We start from the raw sequence: 20,226 nt of genomic DNA, 5'->3' as shown, positions 1-20,226 counted from the left end.
TTTGTTACATGTCACTGGGATTTATTAAGTTTAAATCTGATAGTGAATTCCGATTTCATAGTTTTAATCCTAATCCAATAAGTAAACTTTATAAGTTCAATTTTCCAACTTTACATAATGCCGTACAATTCGAATTTTAGGAAGCTTTGTTAAGGTAACATTATGCGTTGTATATGGTGAAAATTATTTTTACGCTTTGGGCAAAATTTGTATAAAAGCAAGATAAATATACTATGAATTATTGTCAAAAGCATGTGATTCCTTTTGTCTTTAGGATTGCCAGAACCACTTGATTGCGACCTTGGAGGCAAACGTCTCGAACATGGAACAGAAATCAACGAATGCCAGCTCCTGAAAACTTGCCGATGTGACAATGGAAGGCTAGTCTGTAGTGAGATAATCTGTGATGTACCTCCTCAGTGCCCACCTGGTCAGGATTTAGTGGTGACTGAAGACTCACAATGCTGTCCTGTCTGCAGAGGTAAATTTAGTTTTTTTCTAGGAACGAAAATAATTGCCAATCATTAATTTATGACGTGAGAAAAGGCCATTAAAACATTCAACTAAACTCAGAGTTAAAGGAGTTTCAGTGGCCATAGACGACTCAACATATCACTGATAGAGTATTCCGGTGTTTTTTTGTGTTTTTATTTTTTTTATTTTTTTTTTTGAGTAGAGTTGCATCGCTATATGACATTAAATTTAACAACTCAACTCCCGAAAATCGCATAATTGCGTAATACGCAAAAACAAACTGATGGATAATTTAACTTTTTATGTTAAATAAGATATGTATGTTTTATAAAGAGAACCAATATGTGATCAGTCTTGAAATGTTGTTTTTAAGAATCACAAGCACAACAAAAGCTGAATATGTGCTATACTCAACTTTGAAATATTATTCACTGTAAACTTTTTTATCAACTGTGTGGTTCCTGTTAATTTAATCTAGTTAAATATTTTTTAATGTACCATGCTAGTCACGCACTTGAGTATAATATCCACACAAGCGAATGTTTTTGTTGGACACCTTTAGCTCAAATGTTTTGGTAAGATTGCTTGCTTACCAGATATGCTTTGAACATATATCAATGACACGTTTTTTGATGCTGTGAAACAGCATTCTTAGGTACGCTCCGCGAGCCTGAGCACATTTGAACAATAAAACAACTCCGCGATGAAAATCAAATGTTGTTTTGTTCATTTTACGTATTACTTAATTGTATAAATAAATCGAACCTCAATATTAAAAAATACAAACACTGAATTTTTATATACATATGCACCATAGACGGTGTATTTTAAGTGTTCAGTTGGGACTCTATGATTTTTTTTTATTACTACGCGTCTTGTTAATCGTAATTATCTTTCCTTTTCATTTACAGAAATTATTGGCAAAAAGGTAAGCAATTTTTCATCTTAAAAGGATTTGGGTTATTCTGAAACCGTTGTACAAGTGTTTTGTCGTTTATAAATGTCAAAATGGAAATATTTTTTGGTATCTATAGTCCAGTCAAAGCCTGGACATCTTGTTTTTGATGTAGCATTACTGATTAAACAAAATAAAATACAAAATAGAGAAAACAATAATTCAGGACGTTTATTGATATATGTAACATATAGGGGTCAAAGAAGTAATATCAACAGTTATTTTCCATATAACATATATTTTTCCATAGGAAATGATGGGAAAAGTGATGGCTGGTAATCTTGAAGGCGCGAAAATTGCTGCGGTTGTCGCCGATGAGAAGGCAGGCCCAGCAATGTCCACCCTCCCACTGACACAGGTTAGTAATGAGCAGTTCTCTGTGTATTCACTTTCACTATATTATCATTTTCTCCCCATTCACTTAAATAAATCATTAAAGTAATCTCCGTCTTAACAAAAATAATGATTAAAAAATGATTTTCATCATATACCCTTATATGAATGAAAACGAATTATGTCTTCAAACCAGAATACAATTTTATTTTATCATATTCCCCCAAGTAAATCAAAATGAATTATTTCTTCAAAGTAGAATCCAATTTTATTACAGGGTGTTCCTGGACCACGTGGACCCGCAGGACCGATGGGACCAGCTGTAAGTATTAACTTAACATTTTTTTTTTATCTTTTTATTCACAACGATCCTAACAATGACGCTATTTATCCAAATGTATGTCAATGAGGTAATTATGCTTAACTGTCAACACCAATGTCAATACATTGTGTGTGCAGTTGATGTAGCATAGAACAGAATAATGTTTTTATTAATTTAAAGAAAACTGTAACAATAGAAAATAATAATATCTTATCAAAGCAAGCTAAAGAATACGTAGCCTTTACTTTATCTGATTTTCATCCGCTTGGAATCATTTTGAGATAGTGGTCATTTTACTTTTGAAAGCCATGGAAAGAAATATGTATATTAGATTGAATTGATCGTTGGGAATTTCATAAAAAGACATATAAAAACATAGCTATAACTGTTTCTTTCAGGGACAACAGGGATTCATGGGACAGCGAGGTGAACCAGGAGAGACTGGACCACCAGTAAGTAATACTTAGGATATAATCCGTAGCACTATAATGCCTCATTCTGTGTTTGCATATTACACAGTTATCTTCCTTGCGGAACGGTATCGATTGTGACGTAGGTATTTTGTGAGCAACGTTACACACGCAATCACATGACGTCACGATCAATAACGGCATTCCAAGGATTTTTTTATATGCAAAGACAGAAAAATAACCTAAAAATTAATGGAAATGTATCGTGTTCAATTGTTTTAATAAATTGATCTCTAAAACATGATGATTTTAATTCAGAAATACTCATATGAATGAACTATTCTAGTTGTCTCTTCTTGTTGGATTTTCTCAATTAAGATAAGTTTTTGCATATTGGCCAAGAACAATTGAAGGATGGGAATCATTGACATTATCAATAGAAGTCGTAATCTTAACAAGAGGAATATGTGTTTATTTGTTTTCTTATTTACTTTAGGGATCACCAGGACAGCGAGGTTTTCCCGGCCCACCCGGTCCACCAGGATCCGATGCAAGTTTCTTTTCAATAATGAAATAGCCAACACTTATCAACTATTTTTAAACATAATATCACTTAAAATAAAATATATATTTATTACGCTTTATATATAATAGCAAATTTATGAAAGATTCACAACAGATATCGACTTATAAAACATTGGTAAAACTGTTTTACATGGTTGAAATTGATACACCAGAGACCAATTTATCCGTTTTTGCTTTCCATTTAAACATCGATGGAAAACGTGTAAATATTTTGATATTATTTTTAAAGATATTTACAAAATAGTCACCCCTTTATGCTTGTGTATAAATAATGTCTGTGTCAGTTATTCAATTTGTACATCACATTGAAATGCTTGTGATAACTACAGGGCGATGAGGGACTTCCAGGAGAGCAGGGACCGTCTGGACCAATAGGATCACCAGTGAGTCTGCTGTTACTCTTCTATGTAGTTTTGTTAATTTGTAGATTCATTACAATTATCGCGACAGATAGTCAAAAAAAGTCAGTTTATTTGATTCGTTATGAATCTTGAAAGCAGCTTTCAGCGTATAACGCATCTTGTTAAAATAATTATGGTATTAGTTTAGACAATGCAGCATACAGCATTTCGGTATTTGATGCATATTATTATATTTAGAACGCTCTCGTTAGTTTCTGACGCAAGTACAAAATATTTCAGCAGCATACGATGAACTGTAAGGCTTTATTGTAAAATTATATCTAGTATTATTCTTGTACTAGAGAATGAAGCGTACGTGATAAAAATGGATATGCTACTGCTTTGTTTCTAGGGAAACCCAGGTCGCCCCGGTATGCCCGGTCTGCCAGGACCTAAAGGCCACAGGGTAAGTACTAACACAGACAATAGTGTTTTGATCGCAAGTGTCGTTTTTATCTGTCGCTTTCTTTGTCGACTTACAACCACATCAGATCTCATATTAATACAGACTTCCGAAGTAAACTGTAGTTATTATGGAGACTTGCTTGTTATGTGTTCGACATAACATAAAGTTTCTTGTGTCTTGTATATGTTGTACTCTCATATCATAGAAAATAAATTGCCAATTATATACAAATGCCTTACCAAATAAATTCATTTGTCATTGACTATACCCTGACATGTATATAAATTGTTCATTGAAAAAAACTAGATGTTTCAAATAAAAAAAATATTACCATCAATTTGTAATAAGTTAACGAGGTAGAAAAAATGTTTCCGCAAACTCGATGAACAGTACATCTAATGTTGAACTCTTACTGCATAGTTTAACTTTACTTTTGCTTATATGCAATAAGTAAATTAAGCGAGTGTTTTTTGTTATTTCTGTTACATATATATGTAATGTAATGTTCTCAAATAAACAACACATATAGAAAAAAGTGTCCCCAAATACAGGTATTCCTGATAATATAGTCTTTCTTACTTACAGGTTGTGTATCAGTAACGCAGTTGAATATTTTTTTTAAAGTAACATAGATGTTGATCGCGATACAGATACAAATAACATATTGGGTAATTATGATAATGAGCCATCGCAATTTCATATATGACAGCATCAACTATCATTTGCTTTTCAAATGAAAATGTTTCCCACTTTCATTCTACAGGGATTCCCAGGCCCCGTTGGAAAGGACGGACCTGCTGGAGCACAGGGATCGAAGGTAAGGAGAAAAATTATCTAAATCGTATACTGGAATAAAATATATAAGGACTTTGATAAATTTTGGAAAAAATTTATAGTTGTAATATAAATATGATTTGTTAAATGCACATTCTGTCTGATCATATAGTCTATATGTAATCTATTTGTATGTTCTTTATACGAATAGGGACCTGCTGGCCTCTCTGGTCCTCCAGGAGCCCCCGGACCCATGGGACCAACTGGACAAACTGGAGAGCGTGGACGAGATGGATCCCCAGGACCAATGGTGGGTAAACCAACCCATCTATATATCTACATTAATTTGCACCTTAAATTTACACCCATGAATTTGCCGTGTGATAACTAACGTAATTGTTCATTCTTTTATGTTCTTTTTTTTTTTTGTAATGTTCAAATACGTAAGATGCATAATTAAAGAGCACATAAACACAAACAAGACACACATACACACAAACAAGAAAATATTATAACTTTCGATGTATTGCAGGGAGCCCGCGGATTGGATGGAGTTGCTGGAGAAAGTGGACCTCAGGGACCAAATGGAAACCCAGGACCCCCAGGTTTCTCAGGCAGTCCTGGACAAAAGGTGGGATTTCTTACGTTTTTTTTTCATTTTTTATTAGACACATTTCTCTGGGATTGCCATACAAGTAAATGTAAAATACTTTAACAATATATTATCTTCTCTTTTATGTAATAGGGTGATGCTGGTCAGTCCGGTCAGCGTGGACCTATGGGTCTTTCGGGACCCCCTGGTGAGAACGGACTCGCTGGACCACCAGGTACACCTGGAGATTCCGGATTTCCAGGAAAGGATGGAATTGCCGGTGAAAAGGGAGCCCAGGTAAATATCAAGACTGGTGTTAAACCGGTAATGTCACAATAAATGACCATTTAATTCCCTGTAATATGGAAAGGAATTGATGATTGAGCTTTATATTATTAATTCAAATTTCACTAAATATAACAATTTCGAAGTCTCGATTTCTAACCATATCTGTCAGTGTCTTTACGATAACGTTTCATATATTTTATTCAATAGGGTCTTCAAGGTGCCCCAGGTTCTCCTGGCTTCCCAGGACCCCAGGGACCCCCGGGAGAGTCTGGTGAACCAGGAACAGCAGGAATGAAGGGTGAACCGGTAAGTTTAACTTCGACTGATTTTGCCTGATTTTCCTGGAAATATGTTTTGCCTCAGAATTGCTAGATTTGTATAATGAATTGTTACAAGAATCACTTATCATAACAGGAACATCTTCATTAAAAGATTTTTACTTTCAATGTAAAACAACTTTCTGTTCTGTTGTTATTAAGCCAAATACTTTATATCAACCAAATGATTCCAACCTGCATGATTATCTCGGATGATTTATAGAATCTGTAGTTCGGATTGTAAATTCAGTACAAAACCAACGTTATTATAGGGAATGGATGGGGCTAATGGCCGAGAGGGAGCCCAAGGCCGACAGGGTCCACCAGGAGCTCAGGGAGAACGTGGTCTGCCAGGATTAGCTGGAAACCCAGGAACACGTGTAAGTTATCGTATAATATAACCTTGTTTTATTGCCTAATATAGCAAGTGACTTTGCAAAATTCAAGTAACATCTCTTTCGGGTAGGTATTCGTTGTGACGACATTGTTGTATAAGCGAAATTCACATCGTTTTCGAAAAGAGTATGACGTAACGCTCACAATCAATTCCTACCAACAAGGGCAGATAACTCTGTTATATGCAAATAAAGAAAAGGCTATTAAAATTAATGTTTTAAGGAAATTCTTTAAATTCCTCATATGAACATATTGACTTAATCTTGCTAAATTTGGCTACCGCTCACTGAAAAGATTATTGCTTGAGTTTGTTTTCTATATGACCACATTTGTTTTATACAATTATCCATAAAAGGGCAGACAGCTTTGAGATACCGAAATATGTTTTGTCTGTACGGTTAGGTTTATATGTAAGTATTTAATGTCCTACAGATATTCGTTTGTAAGGATCCCCTGTTACCCGGAACATATCGTTTATATTACTTTTTGAACCGAACCAAGTCCATATATTACAAATAAAACTTTGGGTTGGCAGGGACCACAAGGATTGCCCGGACCAATGGGAGCACCTGGAGTTTCCGGAGATAGGGTACGTTTTATTGACTATTAACACGATTAGGAAGCTTTGCACTGTGCGGATATTTCTGGTCTCTTTAGGGTTTGTATGACACTCAATAAAAAAATCAGCAAATGGATATTGCGATATAATATAATGTTATGTCTTGTATAACCTTCATACACAAACTGTTATACATAAAACCAATCAAATAACTGCTGCAGTAATAATTTCCTTTATTTAATTATTAATTTATTGCTTTTGGAAAATTGCAGCACATATACATATTTGAATTTTCATATATTTTATAAAATATAAATTGTAGAAAGAGTTTTAATGCTCAAAATTAATTTCAAATTACATTATGCATGATTTATAGGGACCACAAGGTCTGCAAGGAATGCCAGGAGCAATGGGACCACCAGGTCAGCAGGGAAATGACGGAGAGAGGGGCCTTCCGGGTGAGCCCGGAGAGGCTGGAGAGAACGTACGTATAAAAAGAACCAGTTGCATAATACGACAAGATTCACCTTAACCATGTTTAAAAAGAAAATTGCGATAAATTGCGAATAATTATCATATTTTGGATAACATTAATATCATCTTGTTGAAAAATGAAAACAGTAATCATTTATTTTCTCGTATCCAAAAACAGGGCCTTCAGGGACCAGCAGGATTACCAGGATCCCCAGGACCCAGGGTAAGTTGTCTTCACACGGTTCACACGAAATCACAAACACATCTTCTGTACAATAGTTTGTGAATCATCAAGCAATCCTCCCTCCTAACACACACCCTTTAAATATGTTTGAAAAGTGTAATTTATAAACATTTTCCATACTCATAAATCTTTGTTGAAAAGTTTGTAGTTCATAAAGTAATATTCGTCGTTTTCTCCTTTTCTTTCTTACTTAAAGTAAAATCATGACGTAGTAGTATGTTCATTCATATAATTTTAAGTGTTATTCTTAAAACAGGATAACAAGGATGTTTACAAAGTATAATTAAATGTTATAGGGACAACCAGGAACGAGCGGGAAAAATGGCTACCAAGGACCCCCGGGACCAGGTGTAAGTCAACAATGACCTTTTATCATCATGAATAATAAAAAAAACTTTACTAACTATAAAAATAAATCTATTAATCATTATGTTATCGCGATATCTTAAATGTAATAGCATGATATTAAACTTGTTTCACTTAGTCAATCGATTTAATGAAAATCAGGAAACAAAACTCAAACAATACCATTGATCAAATATCAGACTTCAAAGAAACAATTACAATATGCACACACATTTGACTGTAAAATTCATAAATATATCTAACTTTAGACGATGATTTTAATAAGGTCGCCAACGAATGAGTAGGCCCCCTATTATAGATAGCCATCAATGTATTGTACTTGTTGTTGTATGCAGGGAAACCCAGGAGAAATGGGAAAGCCAGGAGAACAGGGACCAACAGGACCAGCGGGTATCCCAGGACTGCCAGGCCCATCCGGCCCTAAGGGAGACGAAGTATGATTTAACACAGTATCTAGATCACATTCGACAAAAAGAAATGTTAACACAAATGTTTTACTTTACATTTGTACCATAACCCATACACAATAAGTATCGTAACAGTTTAGGGGATCATATGGTATTTGTCCATATTGCTGTTAATGTTTCTGAGATACTAATACACGAAACATTGATTTTCAACAACAACAAAAAAACTGAAACAGAAAACACAAATATCTGCAAAAATAATATGTTATATAAATAATATGTATCTGAAAATATTGCAAATCGAAAATTATACCATCGACCAAAAGTTACTATGGTAATATAAAACTATAATTCAATCTGAGACCATTGACTTCTGATATAAATTAGAAACCATTATCATAAGACCATGTTAACCTTTGGTGTATAGGGTTCTTCAGGAAGGGACGGTGACACTGGCCCACCCGGACGACCAGGACCACGTGGAGAGAAGGGACCTGCAGGAGAATCTGGACCACAAGGACCACCAGGAGCCGCTGTATGTTTGTTCATTTTACTACGCGGGAAAATATATTTTTCTACTTAATTATTAAATTTTTACCAATAAATACCTGAAACATCCAGTGTTATTGAGGAATAATATATTCCGTATAGTTTCATCACCATCATACATCGTTATCTATTGATGCCAATTATAAGTATACGATTCATAATCTTAACCTTTTGTTCACATAATTTGTAAAAAAAATATTAAGTTTTATTTATTGTTTTTAGCAAATAATGATATAGTCTCATTTCTATTGTTTTTACATACACTTTATCATCAACGACAATATGTGTATTAAAAAAACATTCAATATTACAGAAAAAAAATCGTTGTGTCAATTACTGACAACATGTTATTTTCTATTTACCGGTAATAGGGACCTCAGGGTGAACGTGGTGAGTCTGGACCAATCGGTGAACCAGGATTCCAGGTACAGTGCAGCATGTCTCACAATTATTGTTACGCATAAAACAAAACGTTTTATCGCCGATTAACTTTCGAATGAAAGTTGTTGTGTTTTCGCTAAGGTATTTGTATGTAAAATTAACCTTTTATCATAGGGTATAACCGGACAAGCCGGAGCTCCAGGAGAAGCTGGAAGGCCAGGAGATCCTGGAATCATGGGAGAACCAGGTGTGCCAGGAGAGGCAGGAGCAAGGGTAAGTCTTTGAAGTCTTTGCCTATGGGAGAATTAAACGTTCAAGGAGAGGCTGGAGGAGTGATAAGTCTCCTCTCATCGGAAAACTAAGTGTTCAAGGAATCTGGTACAAGGTTAGGGTGATGGCAAATCAAATGGTCGATGAAATGCCGGAGGAAAGGTAATTCTCTTACCATGGGGGAACTAGATATTCAAGAAGAGACTGGTGGAATGGTTCATCCATTATCATTAGTAAAAGTGTGTCCTTATTCAATATTATATATTGATAAATGTATTCTAATTTTCTAATATATATTTAACTATATCTTGTATTATAAAGGATACCCTTTTTCATGCAAAATCAATATAAACACAGCCGTAAACTTTGATAGAGTATAACATATTACATTTTTATTTAACTTATCGTGCCGCTATCATTAAAACATAATCTGATCGACAGGGTGACCGTGGATTCCCCGGAGAGCCCGGACCCGTTGGAGCAACAGGAGCCCCAGGAGAAAGAGGATCAGAAGGACCACCAGGAGAAGTTGGACAGGGTGTAAGTATAACAAATTCTGGTTTTAAAATGTAATTAGTGTCACTAACCTACGACAAAGTTACGCGTCATTTATCGATTTTCAAACAAAAAAAAAGAAACAAAATGCATTTTAAAATTTTATAGGGACCCCCAGGACCATCAGGACCTCGTGGAGACACTGGATCACCAGGACTTGTTGTAAGTAAAATGATCAAAAAATTATAAAATGAGATTTTTTAAAATCAGTTGTAGGAAAACAATACATAATTATATATGTAATCATCGACAACATAACTGGCAAAATTATTTGCTTTGTTTATCATTTGGTTTATATCTGATTGTGAATGGAAATATTCTATATTTCATTTCACCTTAATTTTGCCTGAAATGTACAATGTAATTGGAAAAGGATCGAACAACTGACAATGCCTATTTTATGTCTACTAGTAGATATGCGTTACAGTAAGGAACAACTGACAATGCCTATTTTATGTCTACTAGTAGATATGCGTTACAGTAAGGAACAACTGACAATGCCTATTTAATGTCTACTAGTAGATATGCGTTACAGTAAGGAACAACTGACAATGCCTATTTAATGTCTACTAGTAGATATGCGTTACAGTAAGGAACAACTGACAATGCCTATTTAATGTCTACTAGTAGATATGGCGTTACAGTAAGGAACAACTGACAATGCCTATTTAATGTCTACTAGTAGATATGCGTTACAGTAAGGAAAAACTGACAATGCCTATTTAATGTCTACTAGTAGATATGCGTTACAGTAAGGAACAACTGACAATGCCTATTTAATGTCTACTAGTAGATATGCGTTACAGTAAGGAACAACTGACAATGCCTATTTAATGTCTACTAGTAGATATGCGTTACAGTAAGGAACAACTGACAATGCCTATTTAATGTCTACTAGTAGATATGCGTTACAGTAAGGAACAACTGACAATGCCTATTTAATGTCTACTAGTAGATATGCGTTACAGTAAGGAACAACTGACAATGCCTATTTAATGTCTACTAGTAGATATGCGTTACAGTAAGGAACAACTGACAATGCCTATTTTATGTCTACTAGTAGATATGCGTTACAGTAAGGAACAACTGACAATGCCTATTTAATGTCTACTAGTAGATATGCGTTACAGTAAGGAACAACTGACAATGCCTATTTAATGTCTACTAGTAGATATGCGTTACAGTAAGGAACAACTGACAATGCCTATTTAATGTCTACTAGTAGATATGCGTTACAGTAAGGAACAACTGACAATGCCTATTTAATGTCTACTAGTAGATATGCGTTACAGTAAGGAACAACTGACAATGCCTATTTAATGTCTACTAGTAGATATGCGTTACAGTAAGGAACAACTGACAATGCCTATTTAATGTCTACTAGTAGATATGCGTTACAGTAAGGAACAACTGACAATGCCTATTTAATGTCTACTAGTAGATATGCATTACAGTAAGGAACAACTGACAATGCCTATTTAATGTCTACTAGTAGATATGCGTTACAGTAAGGAACAACTGACAATGCCTATTTAATGTCTACTAGTAGATATGCGTTACAGTAAGGATACGTTAAGGCTGATGATATGACATAAGAAGGTCCTTTAAACAATTCTATTTATAATTCTATTTATTTAAAAGATATCATTTTTATTAAAAAGGGTCTTCCAGGAGAGGCTGGCCCACCAGGATTGAGAGGAGCACAAGGTTTTACTGTAAGTTACATAGCATCATCATCATCATCATCATCAGTTAAAGGCCCTCTAACATTTCGACACATTAATTAAAAGTTTCTAAAACAATAATGACATAAGAAGACATATTCCGTCTTTGCATATTACAGAGTTAGCTCCCTTGCGGGTAGGTATCAATTGTTACGTCATTTTCTTGTGAGCGCAATTCACGTCGTTTTCTCCGAAACGTATGACGTTACGATCGTAAACACATGACGTCATAATCAATACCTACCCGCAAGTGCAGATATCTCTGTAATATGCAAATTCGGAATATCGGTGGACTAAAATGAGGTTACCAGACCAAACAGATGCAAGACTCCATGCGTAACCTATGTTTACTTAAGAGTGAAGATGTATACAGGTAAAAGGCAATATTTACTAGTATCAATAATTAGTGAAGATATTTCAATTAGTAATGCTAACAATAGTAACCCGCGGCGAATGACTGCCATTATAATATCACGTGTATATATTGTGTCAGTCAACTGATGACATTTGCTATTATAGTGTTGTTATCTAACATTATCTTACATGACCTTGGTAGGGAGAACCAGGAGAGGCTGGAGCCCCAGGTCTGCAGGGAGTGCCAGGTGAGCAGGGAACCCCTGGAGCTCCAGGTATTGTCGGACCCGCCAGTATTGTCATGCCGGAGAAGGGAGATCGCGGAGCGCCGGGAGAGTCCGGACCATCTGGAGAGCCAGGAGAGGGAGGACCAAGAGGATACGCTGGACCACCAGGAGCTCTTGGACCAGTTGGACCACCAGTAAGTTACTGCCAAAAATTTGAAAACCTAAGCTGACCTGTTTCTATTTATGTTTTATACACTTGTTACAATTATGTACAAAGTTACTTAAATGCAATGAAAAGTAACCTTATACGATATGACATTGATGTTATTGTTTTATTTATTTTGAAATTGCTTTAATGTAATGACAAGTGAATTTTTGTCATATAACTTTAATATTGTTGTTTTCATATATCACTTTATATTAATATTAAAAAATGCTTATATGTATTGAAAAGTAACTTAATTCGATATGACTTTGATATTACTGTTTTTATGACGTTATTGAAATATTAAACTTTATATGAAATATTTTAGGGACCAGCCGGCGAGAGTGGGCCAGAAGGAGACACTGGAAAACCAGGAAATAGGGTATGTTATGTTGACATTGATTTATATAAGCTTATACTAATTTATTTAAAACAACATTCTTAATTAATCTTATTTATATGTAAAACGTTTCCATGCTCAATAATAAGGCAGATTTTGATGCTGTAAAGAATTTTAATTAAGTTTATATATATATTTTTTTCATTATGTGGAAATTGAAAGTTATTTATATATTATAATTTCTTTATTAATTCTATGTGTTTCTTGTGATTAGGGAGACCCCGGACCAAGAGGATACCCAGGAGAGCCAGGACCAGCAGGTGCTCCAGTAAGTTTGTATAACAATGTAGTTATGTATTGACTAAACAATAGTGATTTAAGTTATGCCTACTAGAAAGCAATGGCTTCTGCCGAATTAACAACATGTTAATCGAATTTAGGAAGTTAAAGTTCAAAGAAATATTCGGATAAAATCAAAAGGTTGATTCCTTTAAGAAAATAAACAAAATCTTTAAAACATGAAATGTTAATTGACAGATCACCTCCTTGGAATTAATTTGAATAGATTTTGACTTAGTAGATAAATATTAGTACAACAGGGTGCTTTTTACTATTTTTTCAAACTTATTTATATTTGTTAAATGAGAACTACAGAGTATGTTTTATCGTGACATAATTTGAAAAAAACCCACAAACCTGCAAAATAAAACACAAATATAAAACGAATTATTCATTATTAACGTATAGTAATTATTTATGTAAAGTTAAAAATGCTTAATCGTGGCTATCTTTTAAATCAACATAACGTTTACATAACAAGTACATTGTAGATACATCTAAGATAACTTTCAAATGTGATAGGGTCAAGATGGACTTAATGGTTCACCAGGCGCTCCAGGAGAGACTGGCGCCATGGGACTATCTGGCTCCCCAGGCGCTCCTGGCAGAGCAGGAGCACCAGGCTTGCCCGGCGATAAGGGAAATACTGGAATGGCTGGACCACCTGGTAGAGCTGGAGAACAGGTAAAACGCCCATGTGAAAGAATGAGTTTCCATTTAGAAATTATATGAATATCTCCCTTATATTTAAGGTTAAACAACACTATTTATAAACGATATTCCCTATAATAGGTGTAAGTGAGAGTATGTGTGTGATTAAAAGCGCGAACGACGATTAAGTTTCCTCATGTGAGACCACCTGTTTGTATTTTGATAGTGAGCCTGTTATTAGTAAGCTATTAATTTATAAAAAAATCACTGTCTAGTTATTTGATTTGTTCAAGTTCGAGTGGAGAAAAATTATGAAATCCTTCCAAATACCTACATTGTATTTACAAAAAATGTCCTTGTTGTCTATCTGTATCTGTGTTCTCATTTCTAACATTTAAAGAAATTATCTGATTTTAGGGAGATCGTGGAGAGATTGGACCTCCAGGACCTCCTGGTGCTGCCGGTGCCCCCGGATTCCCTGGAGCTGACGGTTCCCCTGGTGACAGAGGAAGCGACGGACAACCTGTAAGAATTATAAAAAAAACCATTCAACTAATTATGTATCAATGTGATTTTAAATTGATTGTTCGTAATCTGATCTTATTCAATCTTTGTATATAACAGTATATAGTATATCTACTCTTCTTTTGGTTTTTTGTACCATTAGTTTGCGTTCGAAAATTACGTTCGGTCTCTAAAGCACAACATAATCATCACGTTACACTTATTACAAAATACATCACGTAATGATCAATGTCTGGCGAGAGTAGGTTAATTCTTGATATGCAAATACAGAATTCATATGCAACGTCTTTCGATTAATTCATATCATAGTTTATTGATATCATGCTTAGACCGCGCTGTATTTACGTAATATCACAGGGAGCACAAGGACCAATGGGTCCAGCGGGACCTCAGGGAGAGCGAGGTGGACCAGGATTCCCTGGAATGCCGGGAGAGATTGGACCACCTGGAGATGCTGGACCACAGGTGTGTATACTAATCGATTAAAAAAACACGAATTCCATGCGATATTGTACATACTGTATTTTAATATTTTGGATCATTTACAAAAAAACGCGATTTTTTAAATCGGGTAATATTGTTTCAACTGTTTAACAGTTACCTGTTTATTTTTTCCGTGAATAAGTTCGTTAACGAAGATTAAAAATACAGTATACAACGGATTATAAAGAATGCTATGATTTGATTTGAAAAAAAATCTATAAAAAATAAAGTTAAGTTTATAATACAATATCTGAGAGGGAGATAAGTTAAGTTTATAGTTCAATGCTTGATAGGGAGTGACTGGAAATCCAGGAAAGGATGGACTTGATGGAATCCCAGGACCTCCAGGATCACCAGGATCAATGGGAGGAGCCGGATACCCAGGACAGCCAGGAGAACAAGTACTTATTATTTTAATTTCAGAATAATGTTAACTGACACACAATATTTCAATGGAAAGAGGCTTGGTTAAGTCAAGCATCGGTAATCTAAGACACAGGCTAGTGTTCAGAAGTTAAAACCGTTATCTATGTGTGTATATACCCTAGTCGAAGATATCCCAGGCAGATCTATATATCTTTCATGATCGGTGACATTTCCATCTATGACAAAACTATATTATGATGCATTAAAATTATTGAGATTATGAACTTATCGATGTTAAATAGAAAGTTCATTAAAATGAATGCGAAGGGATATGGTGCATTTCTAACTTGTTTTGTTTGAATTACATCGACGAGAATTAAATGATTGTGCTTTTTACCTATAGGGAGCACCTGGTATGGATGGTAACATGGGACCCCCAGGTTTGCCTGGCTCCAAAGGAGATAGAGGACCACAGGGCGCTAACGGACTCCAGGGAGCTTCAGGACCACAGGTTTTTACCAATTTTCACTGAATAGTATGAAACCACGATATTTACAAACTGGCTCATTGATGACGCGAGAAATCAATTTTACGGTAGCATCGATGATTGTATCAGAAATAAAATCTCTAATTTCATTTACGTGAGAGTTAGCTATACAGAAACCTTTCATTTTCTCGCTGATTTCCTCGCTGAAATGACATCTTTTGTAAGCCCGAGAGTTTGTGTGATGTATTGTCTTTTCATAATACTTATTAAGTACTTATAAAGTAGTCAATATAGTCAATCCATCTAAAACTGGACACTACAAGCATGCCTCGTTGTGTTACAGGGACCTATGGGAGCCACTGGTGCCCAAGGAGATCAAGGTGAACGAGGAGAGAGGGTCAGTTTTTATTTTTATTGTCATTAGTTAAAGATCTATAGTACTAAATATAGACACGTAAAATATAATTAAAACATAATCAACTACATTTTAATGAATAATTCAATTTTGCTTGATACGAGCATTTTCATTGGCTTCAATATTTACTTTATTAGCAAATAAATTCAAAAAATGGCGTCGCCATTTGTAACGTTGCCTCTGATTGGCTGATCGGCGTATTTATTTCATAGACAAAAGAGTCCCAAATTGAATTTGTGAATATTAAAGAGATTATCTTTAGTAAATTGAATTATAAGGATTAATTTGAATAGAATTTTTACGTTATGTTTTATCTCCATAATACAAAAAAATCTATTCAAGTTAATCATTCATTTAAACAAAAATCAAAGTAAAACAAAATGAAGTGAATGAGTTATGCCATATGGCAATAGGAATGTGATAATGAAAATAAAAGAAGTAGAGAAAATAAAAAGGTAGAAAGTTTGTGATATGTAAATATTAGATTGTGGATATGTTCAGTTGGATAGAACTATACCATAAATAACAGACAGAAATCTGTCATTTTATCGGCTAGTACACTACCCTCCAAAAGTTCTGTTACATACCCTAAATTTTGCTTACAAATTATCTCTGATAAAACTCATGCAAAAGCAATTCATGAGTTGAAGAAAAGCTAAATAAGTTGAAAAATAATATATACTAATGATTGTAATAACAAGATTTACATATTTCTGTACTTTATGTATATTTCTAAAAATGCATGTGTAACAGAACTTTTGGAGGGCAGTGTATTTTGGAATCTTCTGCTTTACATTATATCACTATAATTGCTAATAATAATCATAAGCATAAGGAGGTGATTATTATACTAAATACTCATTGTTTTAGGGAGCGACAGGAGAAAGCGGACCGGTAGGAGCTCCGGGACAACAAGGAGAACAGGTGAGACAAAGGAATAAGGTTTAAATGACGTAATACAAATATTTTTTATCAAATATTCACTACATAAGCATTATATTTGACTTTTATTTTGTATTAATAAAGCTGCATGAAAATGTGTTTTTCATTACTAAAGCAGATATGCAGGTTTAGAATGTCATATTTTAAGCTGCAACATATTTCGCAAAAAACAAAATTGAAAGGTACATACTGCTTTAATAAAGAGCAAAACTATAGCAACGTCTTCTCAATATTTTTAGGGACCAGCTGGACCCCAGGGTGACAAGGGAGCCACCGGCAAACCAGGACCAAGAGTGCGTTTATTTTTAATTAATTATTAATCTAATTATCCATGTAATACATATCATTAAAATCTAAATTAATAAAACAAAAAGTTAATATTAAGGCAATGGTGTAGATTGTTACCAATAGAACTTTCTTTCTATTCATTTTCAAATGAATGTTAAGGGTTGATGAATTGTTTTTGATGTTTATTAATTTATTAAATTGATTGTGAGGAAATATGATATTAACAATACAAAAAGAGTTTTTTTAATTCAAACTTTTAGAAAAGCGTCGACTAAAGAAGATATCGAAAACGGTAGGGAACTTCTCATGTGACAGGATAACCAAAATCACGTTACTAGATTACTTTCAATAGTTCGTATTATTAATGATTTGCTATCTTGTTTTAGGGAGACAAGGGCTGGCCAGGAATGCCCGGCGCACAGGGAATGCCAGGACCTCAGGTATGTTATGTTTATTTGGAAGTGAAACAGGAGTTTTCTGGACTTCAATTCGGCCTGAAAAATAATAAATCAATGTTGAAGGATCAGTGCACATTACATTTCCTGTTCTTATATCTTTGTTTGTTTAGATTTTTTTAATGTTTTTACACATAAATAGATTTCGACAACTCTGTTATCGTTGATTAACGATGTGTATAAAATGTAAAATGACTATCTGTTTTCATTCCTAAACTTCAACTTAATCATCAACTTTGATATTATTTGTTTGCAGGGAAATGTTGGTGAAATGGGACATTCTGGACCCCCCGGACCTCCAGGCCAACCGGTTAGTAATAACGGATACTGTCCCGATGTAATGACTTTTAACATTTACTGATCTCTTGTCTATAGCATTCGTCTAGGAAACGTTAGTTTTATAATAACAAACAAGTAATCAGGAATGATATAAAATATACCTTTCTTATTCACTAATATTAACAGTGTTTCGCAATTTGAGATTGATTTCTCTGTTGGTTTTGTACATATTTAGGGTGTACAAGGACCACGAGGAACAAGCGGACGTGATGGTGAGCCAGGACCGCCAGGATTACCGGGACCACAGGTGCGCGCTTCATTTTTTCCTTCATCCAATACATCGTCATTAAAATATATACGTTACATATACATAGATAACAATTATATACTGTGGATAGTAAAAGTCGAGAAATGTCACTTCAATTCCTGCTATAGTGTCTTCCTGATAATTATGCCAATAATCAATTTCCAGATTAGATAAATATATTTTCGCAAATAATTCATAATATGCAGGACATCAATAAAAGCAACCGAATTTCTCTGGAAGCATTGAGAGGACTCCTTTGATGCTCGATCTCATAAAAAAGATCATATATGGATCTTGACACCCACAAGCCATGCAGAATTTGATGGGTATAAATATTTAATTTACATTTTCTGGCACTAATTAATATATATCTGTAATTAACGCTGATGTTATCTGTTTAGGGACCAAGAGGACCTACTGGACACGATGGTGACTCCGTAAGTGGTCAACGGAATGTTAATGACAATAGCGATAATAAATGATACACAAAGTATCATATTTCCAGAGTTACTGTTTCCTAGATAGATTTGGGCTATAAAATATCCTACGAACTGATTAGTATTATTCTGTAACATTCTAGTTCTGTTGTTTAGAAGTATCTGTTGTTTTCAGAGTTGCTATTAAACCATGAAAAATAACTAACGTGTATTTTTCTACATTAGTATAAACATCGTTACGAAGACTTTCCACCAGTAATTGAAATCATTTGAAAAGTTTCATCCCCGTGAATATTTTATGCTTAACAGTATAAGGGACTGCTGTATTTTGTAGGGCCCTGCTGGACCACCAGGACCAAGAGGAGCCCCCGGAGCACCAGTGAGTTCACCTTAACTACCATAATAAAAATCGCATCTAATACGCATCAAAGATATAAAAAAAATAATAAACGCAGACTTAAGGACATTACTTTCTACCACAATACATTATGTTATCCCTCCCACTTTATAAATGTTTTAAGTGTTGGATAAATCCATTTATTGATATTCCAATAGTAGTACATACTAGCGGATAATCATCTTGAAGTCTTTTGATTAAAATATATTCGCATATATTTCGACAACGAGTTGTCTATTGGATAAGGGTTTATGAAAATATAGATCGGAAAAGACAATCAGCTAGTGGGAAAACCATTGTGTTTTAATAAAAGTAAAAAAAATTATCAATAATGTTAGTTTTGCAAATATGATTTAACGAGTACCATTTTGCTTATGAAGATATTACTTTATCTTATTTGCATATGTCGGCAAATAACGTTCATCTTAATCTGGCCTCCTTGTATATCATCAAATTGTCATAGAAGCAGGTCACACAACAAAATGAAAATAGCTAATTCGTGTAACATAAATAATGAAATCACTCGTTATGAACCTCTATTTACTCTTTATCAAAAATTAAACAATTTAAGTTCATGTATCATAAGTTATAACAGAAATTGAGAAGGAATTTGACATGTTTGCAATGAACATTTTAAATTTTTCTTCATCGTCAATCGATCCAGCTACAACAATGGCTACAATCAGTTTTATTTCTCATTTTCCTGAAACTGCATTAACATTTTGATTACAGGGATACGGTCAGATGTGCGCTGGAGCTGGTCCCGCACCAGTTAAAGCAGGAAGCTACGTAAGTTTTAATGATGGTATACCGTTTAGAAAGAAAACATCATAAAGCAAAATCATAGCTAATAAGGATAAAAGCACATGCAGTATATTATAATCATAGAAAATTGACTTCATTTTTAGTTTTATATTGTTCAGTTATATAACTTAAAAATTTGTGAT

General features: G+C 34.3%; 1 protein-coding gene across 1 annotated transcript in view; it reads left to right on the top strand.

Moving 5' to 3' along the window:
* The window catches only part of LOC138321663 (fibril-forming collagen alpha chain-like), a 31,355-nt gene that overhangs the window by 8,128 nt on the left and 3,001 nt on the right, over positions 1-20,226 (top strand). The window contains exons 2-43 of the mRNA XM_069265495.1: positions 275-481; positions 1,386-1,402; positions 1,680-1,787; positions 2,040-2,084; positions 2,483-2,536; positions 2,991-3,044; positions 3,409-3,462; positions 3,833-3,886; positions 4,650-4,703; positions 4,872-4,970; positions 5,193-5,291; positions 5,406-5,549; positions 5,748-5,846; positions 6,130-6,237; positions 6,789-6,842; positions 7,189-7,296; positions 7,465-7,509; positions 7,827-7,880; positions 8,232-8,330; positions 8,731-8,838; positions 9,224-9,277; positions 9,408-9,506; positions 9,945-10,043; positions 10,167-10,220; positions 11,720-11,773; positions 12,339-12,557; positions 12,897-12,950; positions 13,183-13,236; positions 13,770-13,931; positions 14,316-14,423; positions 14,781-14,888; positions 15,200-15,307; positions 15,676-15,783; positions 16,103-16,156; positions 17,045-17,098; positions 17,356-17,409; positions 17,791-17,844; positions 18,116-18,169; positions 18,374-18,445; positions 18,847-18,882; positions 19,217-19,261; positions 20,012-20,068. Of these exons, the coding sequence (XP_069121596.1) occupies positions 275-481; positions 1,386-1,402; positions 1,680-1,787; positions 2,040-2,084; positions 2,483-2,536; positions 2,991-3,044; positions 3,409-3,462; positions 3,833-3,886; positions 4,650-4,703; positions 4,872-4,970; positions 5,193-5,291; positions 5,406-5,549; positions 5,748-5,846; positions 6,130-6,237; positions 6,789-6,842; positions 7,189-7,296; positions 7,465-7,509; positions 7,827-7,880; positions 8,232-8,330; positions 8,731-8,838; positions 9,224-9,277; positions 9,408-9,506; positions 9,945-10,043; positions 10,167-10,220; positions 11,720-11,773; positions 12,339-12,557; positions 12,897-12,950; positions 13,183-13,236; positions 13,770-13,931; positions 14,316-14,423; positions 14,781-14,888; positions 15,200-15,307; positions 15,676-15,783; positions 16,103-16,156; positions 17,045-17,098; positions 17,356-17,409; positions 17,791-17,844; positions 18,116-18,169; positions 18,374-18,445; positions 18,847-18,882; positions 19,217-19,261; positions 20,012-20,068 (3,425 nt within the window). The remainder of the gene's footprint in view (positions 1-274; positions 482-1,385; positions 1,403-1,679; positions 1,788-2,039; positions 2,085-2,482; positions 2,537-2,990; positions 3,045-3,408; positions 3,463-3,832; positions 3,887-4,649; positions 4,704-4,871; positions 4,971-5,192; positions 5,292-5,405; positions 5,550-5,747; positions 5,847-6,129; positions 6,238-6,788; positions 6,843-7,188; positions 7,297-7,464; positions 7,510-7,826; positions 7,881-8,231; positions 8,331-8,730; positions 8,839-9,223; positions 9,278-9,407; positions 9,507-9,944; positions 10,044-10,166; positions 10,221-11,719; positions 11,774-12,338; positions 12,558-12,896; positions 12,951-13,182; positions 13,237-13,769; positions 13,932-14,315; positions 14,424-14,780; positions 14,889-15,199; positions 15,308-15,675; positions 15,784-16,102; positions 16,157-17,044; positions 17,099-17,355; positions 17,410-17,790; positions 17,845-18,115; positions 18,170-18,373; positions 18,446-18,846; positions 18,883-19,216; positions 19,262-20,011; positions 20,069-20,226) is intronic.

The sequence above is a fragment of the Argopecten irradians genome, chromosome 4, assembly GCF_041381155.1.
Source record: "Argopecten irradians isolate NY chromosome 4, Ai_NY, whole genome shotgun sequence".
NCBI lineage: Eukaryota > Metazoa > Mollusca > Bivalvia > Pectinida > Pectinidae > Argopecten > Argopecten irradians.
This window is presented reverse-complemented; position numbering and strand designations above follow the sequence as displayed.